Raw genomic sequence first — 12,941 nt, 5'->3', positions numbered from 1 at the left:
ACCGAGACATGGATTTTATCAACTAACTGTTACTTCGCCCATGTACATTATTATTATCCAATTTACTAGGCATATTGACCCACGAAAGAATCTCGCCTTTTAATAAATCAAAATAATAATAATATACACAGCTAATAATAATTATATCAAGATTAAGAGTATAAGTACATTTAATGGCTAGAGAGTTTATTTTATTAAGTCAGTATAAAATACTTATCTCTACTTGGTCCGTTCAATACATACAAAATGTACTAGCACAAGAAGTTGGAATTAAACTATTCCCATAATTAAGATAAATTATATTTAATCTTGTGCTACAATCATCCATGATGGTTTGTCCAATTCCATCATTAGATTGTGAACCCAAACTTTATACTTATAAGAACCGATGATCTAATCTTCCGTGTATAAGCTAAACTCTATACACTAAATCATCTACTATATAAGCAAAGGACACAGACTAATATATGATCTATTTAAAACTTTATTAAAATTGAATAAACAATTGTTCCGTAATAAATACTATATCCAAACCAAACTCATGGTTAATAGTATATATCCCAACAATTCGTACATATCCTTCACAATATTTTAGTGTCAATTCGACAAGAGAAGGGCACTTATCTGTGAGATCAAGTAAGAACATGTCCTTAGGATTATAAATATAAACTTCCTCAAGGACTAGCTCTTGCAAAGAAACCATGATTGGAATCTCATTGAGATATTTAAAGTCATCGAACTTGCATGAATTTAAATGAAGAACTTTGAGGAAACTCAAATATTTAAGGACAAAAGCCAGATTATATTTGTTTGCGAACACAAGGTGCAACTCTTTAAAATTGAGCTTGGCTAAAGACTTCATCAAATTGTCCAACTGAGTGAATTTCATCCGCTCTACCAATTGAATTTTCATGAATCGAACTGGAGCATGAACAAGTTCATTAATCTTATCAAGGGAAAGGTGGATCAATTTGAAGAACTTTCGCCTATTTCTTCTTTGTTCTGAATGCCATCCACAGTCGCAAGATTGGAGGAGGCGATGCCATCTCTTAGAAACTAAAGAAACTGTTGAACCTAATTCCTTGCGGGTGAAGAAACTAGAGAATATGTGATAAAGAAGCTCGTCGGATAACGCTGATATTTTATTCATGGCCGGCACAGATTGGCCGGCGGCTTCAAACGCTATTCTGTACCTGTTGCGTTCTCCCAGTATGATTGGTATGTGGACTAAGGTTGGAATTTGATGCTGTTATTTTGAAGGAATTAAGTACTTATTCTTAGTAATATTTCCTCTCATCACTCGACATGATTACTGTTTCCTTCCCCTCCAAGGATTTAAATTTCTTTTTCACGTGCAAAGATTTGACTATACGGATAAATTTTTGTGTATCTTTGGCAAATGCCAGGCGGGGCAAAATATTTATCCGCCCCCAATGTAATTTGCCCCCTATCCATTTTTTTAATACCCGGTCATAGCCAACCAAATCAAGTCAAATTAAGCTACTAAACCAAGCCAAGATAAGTTAATTCAAACCAAGTCAAACCAAACCAATCCAAGCCAATTCAAGCTAAGCTACACCCAATGGGTAAGTATAGTAAATAGCTTTCAAATTGGTAGAAAAGGATAATTATTTAAGCTCAATGGATATTTTGCATAATTTGCTCTATATTTTTCTGGTTGTGCATATTACGGCAAGCACATTGGAATATTTTCTTACAACGATTAGAATTACATTTTTACACCTAAATGTTCCTTAAGAGAAATAGTGATCCGAATAATATAGGTGGCAAAAGCAGCCAGAATTTATAATCGATTTGATTGGGTCAAATTTTATTAGAGAAATTGACAGCAGATCACAACATATAATAGGAAATGATAAAAAATTTATCTTGAATTACGTGTGGCAAAGACGACCTAAAAAAAATTGGTATTGTATAGTCAAATCCCAAAAAACTTACTTCTCTATTTATTCTCTCTCCTATAAACCCCCTCTCTACCTCTCTTTGCCATCTCTCTCGCTCTCCATATTTCTTCTTCCATCTCTCCCCTCTTTTTCACGGCTTAGAGAAGATTATTGCAAATTCCCTTCAAAAATAGAAATTACCTATGATAATAGAATTATTGGGCTCCAGAGGCAGACCCCCACCCCCCACCCCCCACCTCACACACATATATATACATTGTGGACCCCTTAAATAATTTAGTTGGCCCCTTATTAATAAAAACTTGAATGAGAGCATTGGTCGAGAAGCCTGCTCGTCTTGGGTTCGAAACCAGTTCATGCAACTGTTCTTTTTGTTCCTTCTTTTGAATTCAAAGATAGTTTACTCTAGCAAAAACTGAGTATGGAAAATGGTACTTCCTTAATTCCTGAGTCATTTCCTTATTTTTATTATTTTTCACCTTTTCCCTTACTTTGTTTCTTACCGTTCTTCTTTTGCTCCTTTTTTCTTTTCCTATAAAATTTTTCTATCTCTATTAATTTCTAATCCATTTACATTATTTTTCACAGACTCACTCTCAGGGATGTTATGTTTAAGTTTACTCATCTTGTTTTTTATATGTATTATCGTTAGAACGAATGTGATTCTCTATAACTTATTAAATTCCGGTAAAACATACAATTCTCATTTGGAAGTAAAATTTTTTGGTTAAATCAAAGCTAAATCTAATTTAATTAATTGGATGATCGATTTGTATATATAAGCTGAATAAATATAACTAAGTTAATATATATTCAGTCGAAAACTGTGCTAAATTAATGCAGAACCGAACAACCAATCAAATATACTATGGCGAGAGCTAACTATATAGATTAAGTAGGGTATACCCGCCGGCTATAAATCCCGAGTCCGTCTATGTTGGGCTCCCAAAATGGGGTTTTAAGGAAAATATTTTCAGTTCAGTTGGTTCTCATTTCTTTCTTTTGTTTTTCCCGAAAGTGCAATTATCAAATGAGATATCAGAGAAGAAACATTCAAAACTTTGCTAACACTGGTATTATCCCAGCGTGTCAGCGTCATCAATGGAATAGAAAATGGTTCTAATTCTGATCTTGTACAAATTTTTTATATACATTTTGATATTCAGAGAAGGAAAAAAAGTCAGTGAGATCAATATTTTAATATACACAAAGAAGAAAAATAAAATTGTGATATACATTTTGGTATACACACTATTTGATTTGTTATATACTGTGATATACAAATAATACAATTATTTTTGTGTTATATACTTGGATGTAGAGACAACAATAAATTATAGACAACTATATTTATTTTTTCATGTTTTAGATATACAAAGAAGGAAAATAAAATTATAATACATTTTGATCGACACATTATTATCGTGATATATATTTATTGACTATCCAATATCAATCAATGAAAAATGAGTTAATTAGTTGGGTCATGTGGGACGAGTTAGGTTTGCCCATTATATTAGTTGAAACATTTGATCCAAGTCATCTTGATTCAAACGAGTTGTTAAATATTTTGATCTATAAAAGCTTTTCAAAAAGAATACAACAAGTAATTTAAGTTAACTTGCTCCTAATTTTAAAAGTTACATCATTCTTTTTGGAACAAATAAAAATATATTACCACATAAACTGAAGAAAAAAAAGTATAGTCGAAAAAAAAAAAGAAATACCCCAATTTCGGGAAAGAAAAGGGAAGAAATACAAAAAAGAAAAAAAAAATTATTCTACCAACCAACAAATACAACTGGAAGCTACATCAACAACCAAAAACCTAGTACGTACATAAGAAAGTAGAAAATACAGTACATTCATTCAGTCAATTCGTCAAATAATTGAAACTAACGTTTGCCTTATGCAATTTTATATGTCCTTGTCTTAACCAATTCTTTTTCTTACAAGGAACCCACAAAAAAAAAAAATCAAAATCAAAAACCCCATAGCATAGAGAATAGAGAAAGCAAATAAAAATGCGCGGGGCGATGGAAGCAATGCAGTGGAATACGCATCTACTTCATCATTCTTTATTCCATTATCTCTTCTCTTTTAATAAGCCTCATGTTCATTAAATAGCATTTTGCTCCATAGAACTCCCCAAAAAAAATATTATTTTTTTTCTGAGGAATTTTTCTAATATGGGTAATTTGGAGATTTGTTTGAAGGATTTGATTCAATCGGAGTCGAAATCAAATGGGGTTCGGTGTTTGAGTTTGAGAAGTAGTGATTTGTGTTTGAATTCGATTGGTTTCGATGGTAATAACAATGGTGGTGGGTTGCTTCTGGAAGATTCGTCCACGTCATCATTTGTTTCGTTGATTTCTATGGAAAATTGTTCTTCTTCTTCCGAGTGTGTGTTACGTGCACGGAGGAGAGGGATCGGAATCAATGTTAGGAGAGATTGTGGAAGATTTTTGTCGATTACGCTTTCTGATTCTAATGAGATTTTAGGGCAGAATGGGGCGGAGATTGAAGTTGGAGTGTGTCGGGAAGTTGAGAAGGCGGAGGAGAAGGCGAAGCTGCACCGTGGAGGTGCATTGAACACTACTAAGCATCTTTGGTCTGGAGCTGTTGCTGCCATGGTGTCTAGGTAATGAGGAATGCTATGTTATTAATTTGAATTGCTTTTCATTCTTATGCATTCCTTAAAATAAGTATGTATTGTTGTTGCATTGGGGATTTGGTTTGTGGCAAAGATAGTGTGCGTGACATGTTGTATGAAGTTTATGAGTTCTTGCAATGATCTCAAGTTATTTTACTATAATAACTGGAGAAACATAGCGGGTTCCGAGCCAAGTATTCTTATACATTTAGTGGATTTATTTTTAATACAAATACATGGTTTTAGCAAAAAACAAAGAGTTCACATGAACCCATACCTAATACTATAGATCCGCCCTTGCGCCCCGTACGAGTTAGAATCCTGAATGGTGAGCTAAGATTGGTGTTGAAGTGGAGAAGGGTAGTGGGGTAGGCCCATTATTCTTGCAATTTTGAAATTGGAAAAAGTGGTTTCTCAATTATGAAAAAAAAATAATGTTAGTATTTTTGCTAATGAAACAATTTGAATTGTTTTTTGTGGTAAGATGTGGTAGAAGTTTAAGTCACAATGAAGTTAGTGTCAACCAATCAATTAACTTGGTCTCAAACCCAAATTAGTTGGTCGTCGGCTTTTCGAGTCCTCTCTATTCATTTTCCTCTATACTGATGAAGTGTATATTCATATTCACATTGCTTAGGACCAATAGGTTTCGACATGCTTTTACTCATTGATTGCGAATTTATGTCATTTAAGTTGGAAGGATGCATATTTGTTTTTTAAATTGGGAAATGCACACTCCTTAGTTTGCTCTATATTCTTTCTATTGTTGGGATATCGAGGCACTTGACTTACATTGAAAAAGTGTAGAATATGTTAGATTCTAGAATTTTGAAGTTGTTCAACATAATTGATGAATGTTTAATTGCATAGGTATGAAAGCACCAGTTGAATCTCTTCTCTGTTGAGTAATTCATTGGGTAATAGGAGGCAATACCTGGTATAGGAGCACTAACTAGTAGTTAACTAAGGAGTGTGCGCAGTGGCAAACAAAAAATGATTTTGAAGCTTAGCTAACCCTTCTTTATACATGAAGATGTGGGACCCTTTGTCGTGGTTAATAAGGGGTGGCTTCTCCAGTTGCCATATCTATTTCACATCAAGAAAAGAAAATTTATTCTCTTTTTTACTTAAGAGTTTTTTTTTTTTCTTTCTCTTTTTCCTTGAAGATATCATTTTGTGTATTTCAGTAATTCATACAGAACGTAAGAAATCTTAACCTGTTAAAACCACCAAGTATCCAGATAGGAAGGTTTAAATTTGAAGTATTTTCTGCTTTTAGTCTATTAGAGATAAAAAGATCACCACCTATTTCTAGTAAAATTTAAACATAGAAGTTAAAATTGAGGTCTGAGTCTTACCATTCTAGCTAGGTGTAGTTCTGTTTCCCCTAGTTTTGGAAATGAATCTTTATAAATCCATGCCTGATCCCATGTTACCATCTCAAAAAAAAAAATATCCATGCCTGATCCCGGACAAATTTGATGTATTTGGGGATGAGAATATCAATTACATATTTAAGATGCTGTTTGTAGTTTGTTCATTGACTAGTACAATATAAACCCTAGTATTATTTATGTTGGAGCTTTATACTCTTGTTGCATTGAAACGGAACATGTTCCTTATATACTGTATGTGTAATCTGAAATTTGTTTATTCTACGACCTTTGTATATGTATTAATTTCCTGAACTGCTATTGTTTCAGAACTTTTGTTGCTCCACTGGAAAGACTGAAGTTGGAATATATAGTTCGTGGTGAACAGAAGAATCTATTTGAGCTCATCAAGACAATTGCAGTTACTCAAGGGATCAAGGGGTTTTGGAAGGGGAATTTTGTGAATATTCTACGAACAGCTCCATTTAAGGCTATCAACTTCTACTCTTATGAAAAATATAGGGATCATCTGCTCAAAATAACTGGTAACGAGGAGACAACTAATATTGAAAGGTTTATTGCTGGTGCTGGAGCAGGAATTACAGCCACTGTGCTCTGCATACCTATGGACACTGTGAGTGATACTTCAGGATTTTCTGTTTTGCTTCTTGATCTTGTAATAAGCATGTCAATTTATAGGCCAAGTTGGTTACATATCTTTATATGATAATGCTTAGTAAAGGGAGTGGAGGGGTGTAAGTGGAAGCTATCAAGTTGGTACTACGAGAAAACTTACTTTCTTGGCCCTGTTATATGTATGTCCAAGGTATAAGAACAAGAGAAAGCACAAAAGCTGATTCTGTTTATTGAATCAATGCAGCGTTGAAATACAAGAATGAAATAACCACTTTCCTAAACTAACTCCTATGGAAGAGGAGAACTAAACTACTTTGCTAAACAAACTCCTTGAATAAAGAGATTTATTTGAGAAAATAATGGAATTACAAAATCCTAATTCCTAACTACTAGCTGAAGAAGTGGTCAAAGCAGTAATCTGAGGTAATCCAGTAGTTAGCTTGTGCTCTAATACAAGGGTGCAACTAGATCTTTGATAGCTTAGATTCCTGATTTTGGGTGATCGTTCTACTGCTTTCAACTGTAGATATCTTCTTTAGCTAATTTATCATTAGTACTTCAAGTCCAAGATAAGCTACATTATCAGAATGCTTAGCTTGTCACTTAATTTCTTTAAGTGGCACATCTGTTTACATTATGCAAAGTTTGTCCCCATCTCTTCCTTTCCCTAACGGTCATGCAACTTATCTTAACTCTGGAAATTTTTGCTAGACATAGCTTGCCATATGTGTGACCATGATTCTTCTTTTATGGAAAAATCAACATGTCTGACCATGTTGAGGTGAACCACGTGTTGGTTTTGATTGTTCGCCTATTCTTTGAGTTGAAAATTGTTGACGATGTATACTTGGAACTAGATCTTAAAACTTGCTCTTAATTAGTTTCTTCAGCAACTTTGATCAGCCCTTTCTCTTCTTCTTTTTTAATAAATCAATTTTGGCAGCCTTATATGTTAAGATTTTTGATAAAACAACTATCTTCTATTATTGTTAATATGATTGTAGTTTCAGCTGCTGAGAATAAGGAATATTGGATTCCCTGCTCTACAAGCTGAGCTGTCTCAACCATTTTGCATTCTGAATTTAACGCACTCATTTTGTTAGATGAGTCGTGTCTATATTATTATACAAAAAGGAAAAAACTAAATTAAATGTTTTTTCCAATCCCAGGAAATTATTCTGCATAATTGACTTGGATGACATCTGGAAACTATTGAAGTTAGAAATATGATTTTGATGCTGAATAAAGTTTCAGATACATCATTGATTCTGATGAAATATGGGAAGTACCGAAGCTAGACAATGTGATTTGAAGCTCTACCAAATTTCAATAATGTGTGATTGTCTGAATCATTTTCTGATAAGTACTCTGTGAAGTGCAAAGTACGGTTCAGTTTACCTTGATATAATAAAAATTCAATCGATTGAATTACTAGACAACATTCTTAAGGAATCGCATAATCCAATCATTTGATGCTCTGCCCTTTATAGGATAAGCGTGCCACTTGGCTGTAAATGTTCTTCTACCTTTCTCTTTCTCAATGTCTATAATGTATTTTCTTTTTGCTTACTTATTATTGCAGTTTTTTTCTTTTTCATTTTTGTACAAGCACAAAAATTTTCAAGTTTTACCAATTTCTTAATGATCATAAAATGTTTTCTTATCTTTCTTCGTGGAAAATGTCAAAATTTTCAGATTAGGACAGTAATGGTTGCACCGGGGGGAGAAGCCTTGGGGGGCTTAATCGGTACATGCCGACATATGATTCACACGGAGGGGTTTTTCTCTCTTTACAAGGGCCTAGTACCCTCGATCATAAGCATGGCACCTTCAGGCGCAGTTTTTTATGGAGTTTATGATATTTTAAAATCAGCTTATTTGCACTCACCAGAAGGGAGGAAAAGGCTAGAAAATATGAAACAACAAGGTGAAGAGTTGAATGCCTTGGATCAACTGGAGTTGGGCACAGTTAGAACTTTGGTATATGGGGCTATTGCTGGTGCTTGTGCAGAAGCTGCAACATATCCTTTTGAAGTTGTGAGGAGACAGCTTCAGATGCAGGTCCGGGCGACTAAGATGAGTGCATTGGCGACTAGCCTGAAGATAGTTGAGCAAGGTGGTATTCCTGCACTCTACGCTGGATTGACTCCCAGTTTATTACAGGTATGTTAACGAAGCATTTTCTTGACTGTAACTCCATCATACAGGAAGATATCTAGGACTGTCTTTCTATAAGTGCCCTCGAAGATTAGTTAATAAACTATACCAGTTCTCTCTTGTGGAAAGTGGGAATATACACATTTTGTGATATGATTTACCCAAATTCATTTTACCATTAACTAGGTAAATAGATTTGGCAAAAGGTAGGTGATTTGTCAAGCTACTACCAGTTTAGTGTAAATTCACTTCATTGGGATTTCAATTACTAACTGTGCTTGCAGTGCCTCAAGGTATAATCTCATGATGGCCTGGTAAGTCCAGTTGTTCAGGTTGTCGGGGCTTCTCTTACAGGAGGGATGTTAGATATAGAGAGTTGGAAATTGGACCTTGTATCACTTTAAATATTGAGCTTTCATGCCCACAGTGCTTTAGATTAGTTTTAAGAGCACAGCGTATGATGTGTGAGTTACGCGCATGTCACATGTTCTAACGCTGTTGCGAACAAAAGTATACTATTTTGGTGGGAGAACGGTAGAGGGTCTGGTCTATTATCCACCGACTTTCAAACCATGCGCCATTAGCTCTCTGCATTTCTCGGTTATCAAAAAATGTTAGAGTTTTTATACAATTGACTTTAGATTCTAATGTTCATGTTGTATTGCCTTTTGTATTAAATACTAGTGTGACTACAATCTGTTTGATTCTATACGTCCACTAGCATTTTGCATAAAACTTCGTGTCTGGCTTCTTTACAGTTTTGTTGCACAAGTCTCATTGCTCTGTTTATTTTATTTACTAATAAGATATGGAACTGTATATTGACATGCCCTGTTTAAACTTGAATCCTTCAGGTTTTGCCATCAGCTGCAATAAGTTATTTCGTCTACGAGTTTATGAAGATAGTTCTGAAAGTGGAATAAACACAGATTGGGGTTTCTCAAGGTCATTCCTGGTGATAACTCCTGAGTTAATACAGACAAGTGGCTTGCAATTTAACCGTAAGGCGACTTTCTGGCCCTCTTTTATGTAGTCTGAACAAGAATAGGTAATAATACAACTTATATATAGGAAGAGTAGTAAGGGACGTTTCCCAGTTCTATGAGCTTTCCGTTTGCAGCTTTTCATGGGGAATCAGTACATCCCAGCAATGAGAAAGTTGATATTAGATGAAACGTTTGTTGGCTTCAATTAGCCTGGTGATTGAAAATCTCTGTAGTCTGTACGTGTTATGGAAAAGTTTTTTTTTCCTCTTCTTAATTATTTACTAGCTTAATTTTGTGGCAAAAACCAGTATTCATCCTTCTTGTTCATGGCCTGTCTATATTTTTAACTGACAATTTATCAATACTACTAAATGTACCTTTGAGTTGTTAGGATGTGCTGTTCCAAGGAACTTGATGTTGATGAGTGCCAAAATGAAGTCATAATAACTGAGCTTTGTACTAGGTAAAGCGAGGCTGAGAGGTTGAGGAGTGACGACACTGATAAATAACAGAGGCCTAGGACAGAGATTATTGTTATCATTTGTGTTTGTGTATAACGTTATGGAAAAAAATCACATAAAGACTGAAAAGAGTTGGGAGAAAAAGGTACTAACAAGTTATATGAAAAGTTTAAACAAACAACACTGGGGAACATGTACTTTCGATCAGAGTTTCGATATATTTAAGCTATCTAGCTCTTGGCATCAAGGTCGGCTCCATAAAATTAGTGGCCTAAAGTTAAAATTTAATATGAGGCCTTACACTTTTTTTATTAGTATGTATACACACATATATGCAAAAAGAATTAGTCTTGCCATTTTTTTCATACTTATTGTTTATAGTACGGAAAAGAGCCAAAAATGCTCCTAACGTATTGGAAGTGGTTCATAAATACCCTCCGTTAATCTTATAGTCCACAAATACCCTCAACGTGTTAATTTGGCTCAAATCTATCCTTTTATTTAACGGATCATCTATTGCAAAATCCGAGATTTACAATGGCCATGTGGCACGTTATAAACATGCCATGTGTATTTTTCAATAATAAAATTAAACCCACCCGTTTGTTTAAAAGTACCCAACCCGCCGCGCCTGATGCCTGACTCGTTTCTTTTGATCTAAACCTTGTACCCTATTCTTTTATCCTCGTTCAAACAAATAGGGTTCTACAAGTCCATTTTCTCTTTTGCAATCTTTTTCCTCTTCTTTCTTTCAACTTCATTAGAGAACAAAGTGCAAAGAGTGAAAATTTTCTCCTATTATCATGATCTATTTTCGTTGAACTTGTAGCTGCTAAAGTGATATAATGGAGATTAGTATATATGTAAAAATGCATATTTAAAGTTGTGTATTTGATGAAAAATGGACAAAAACAGTTGATTTTGAACCAATTGGTTGTACCGGCCTTTGGCTTGAAGCACGATAGTTTGACCCTAAATCGCCTATTTCGTCACTTCAACGGAAATAACATATGTTTTTGGTAAAATATTACAAGAGTGGGGGGTTAAATTTTTTCTCTGGGGAATGGGTCAGGGGTTAATATGTCTGGCAATTGAGGAGCGAGCTGGGTACTATTAAACAAACAGAGTTTAATTTTATTATTAAAAAATACACATGGCATGTTTATAACGCGCCAGGTGGCTGTTGTAAAGTATCAAATTTTGCAATAGATGGTCTGTTAAATATAATGATAGATTTAAGTCATAATAAAACGTTAAGGCTATTTATAGACCAAAAGGTTAGTAGAGGGTATTTATGAGCCATTTTTAATACATTAGGGGCATTTTTGACCATTTTTCGTTTATAGTATACTAGTTTTTGGACACGTGCTTCGCACGTTTTTCCTTACATCCACCATTACTTAACTTTTGGTAAATAAAAAAATGGGTAAATTTTACAAACGGTCATATAATTATGACTTTTTTTCACCGAAGTCATATAACTATATTTTCTCACCCAAAAATTATAAAACTTACACTAACTCACATAAAAGTCAGTGATCGGAAAACTCAACTTTTCGGTAGTATTTTCTTATTTTGCGTTTTTTTATTTTTCAGTCTAATAAATAATAATTCAATTAAAATATGAATGACCCAACTCCACCTCACCCGAACTGACTTTATACTCATATATATATATATATATATATATATATATATATATATATCAAAATAGTACTAAAAGTAAATCCTCAAAAACACGATATTTCTAATTTTTTTATAAAAAAAAATTTCATTCAAATTAATAGCATTATTATTTTCAATAGCTCTCTAATTATCCATACCTTTATGTTTTGCCAGAATCTCATGTATTCTAAATTAAGTTTTTTTTTGGAAGAATTTAATTTTAGTATTATTTTAATTTGTGAGTCAAAAACTAATTATATTCACTTACAAAAAAGTGTATAAAACATGTGTGTGTGTCTCTGTATGTGTATATTATCAGCTATTATTTTTGGGAGCGGCTAAAAATATGTATTTAGTCTATTTTAATTGGGTTATTATTTAGTAGACTGAAAATAAAAAGTAAAATAACGTAAGATAATAAAATATCCGAAAAGCTATTTTTTCGTAACTATGACTTTTGTGTGAGTTAGTGAGAGTTTTATGATTTTTCTGTGAGAAAACATAGTTATATGACTTTGGCGAAAAAAAAGGTATAGTTATATGACCGCTCGTGAAGTTTACCCATAAAAAAAACTTATCACCTACACTGCATATATATTCTACAGCATTTGAGTTTATTTTAAACAAATTTTATAGCATACAAAAAGTTATCTATCATTTAATATCTTTAACTTCATAACTTTCTTTCTTGAGTGATGTACAATTGTACATGATTGGAAGTAATAGATACATCTTTAATTTGTTTGTACACTGCATAAAAATAAAAATAATAAAGGAAGATTCAGTTCTTACTACTTACTTACGAAACTTTTCCCTTGAAAATTTCTAAGTACTCTAGCAACAATTTCAATTATTGTTATATCTTTCGAGACCAATCATCTATACTGGTAGAAAAATATTAACGCTCAAATTTATAATATTCATAGTCATAATAAAACTCATAAAAACTAAAGATTTAAACCTTAATAAAAATGACAATGGACGAAATCTTGGAAATAGGTAAACAACAACAACTAAAACGGGCAAGATTTTATTTGATACGCCCTCCAAATACCCAAATAACACCCTTTATTTTACCATAAATA

The 12,941-nt window shown here is 33.4% G+C and overlaps 1 protein-coding gene across 1 annotated transcript; it reads left to right on the top strand.

Moving 5' to 3' along the window:
• The first annotated feature begins 3,874 nt into the window (after positions 1-3,874).
• On the top strand, positions 3,875-10,118 carry LOC107777274 (putative mitochondrial adenine nucleotide transporter BTL3). The gene is made up of 4 exons (XM_016597273.2): positions 3,875-4,566; positions 6,282-6,585; positions 8,283-8,750; positions 9,599-10,118. Exons 1-4 carry the CDS (start codon positions 4,115-4,117, stop codon positions 9,665-9,667), a joined length of 1,293 nt encoding a protein of 430 aa, XP_016452759.2. The 5' UTR covers positions 3,875-4,114; the 3' UTR covers positions 9,668-10,118.
• The last annotated feature ends 2,823 nt before the right edge of the window (positions 10,119-12,941 follow it).

This window comes from Nicotiana tabacum, chromosome 13 (assembly GCF_000715075.1).
Source record: "Nicotiana tabacum cultivar K326 chromosome 13, ASM71507v2, whole genome shotgun sequence".
NCBI classification, from domain to species: Eukaryota; Viridiplantae; Streptophyta; class Magnoliopsida; order Solanales; family Solanaceae; genus Nicotiana; species Nicotiana tabacum.
This window is presented reverse-complemented; position numbering and strand designations above follow the sequence as displayed.

Bases quoted from the DNA above. Each gene is read 5' to 3' on its own strand.
- LOC107777274 (XM_016597273.2), top strand. From the start codon at position 4,115: ATGGGTAATTTGGAGATTTGTTTGAAGGATTTGATTCAATCGGAGTCG. The intron at 6,586-8,282 runs GTGAGTGATACT...CAAAATTTTCAG, and splicing joins TCTGCATACCTATGGACACT to ATTAGGACAGTAATGGTTGC. The intron at 8,751-9,598 runs GTATGTTAACGA...TGAATCCTTCAG, and splicing joins TGACTCCCAGTTTATTACAG to GTTTTGCCATCAGCTGCAAT.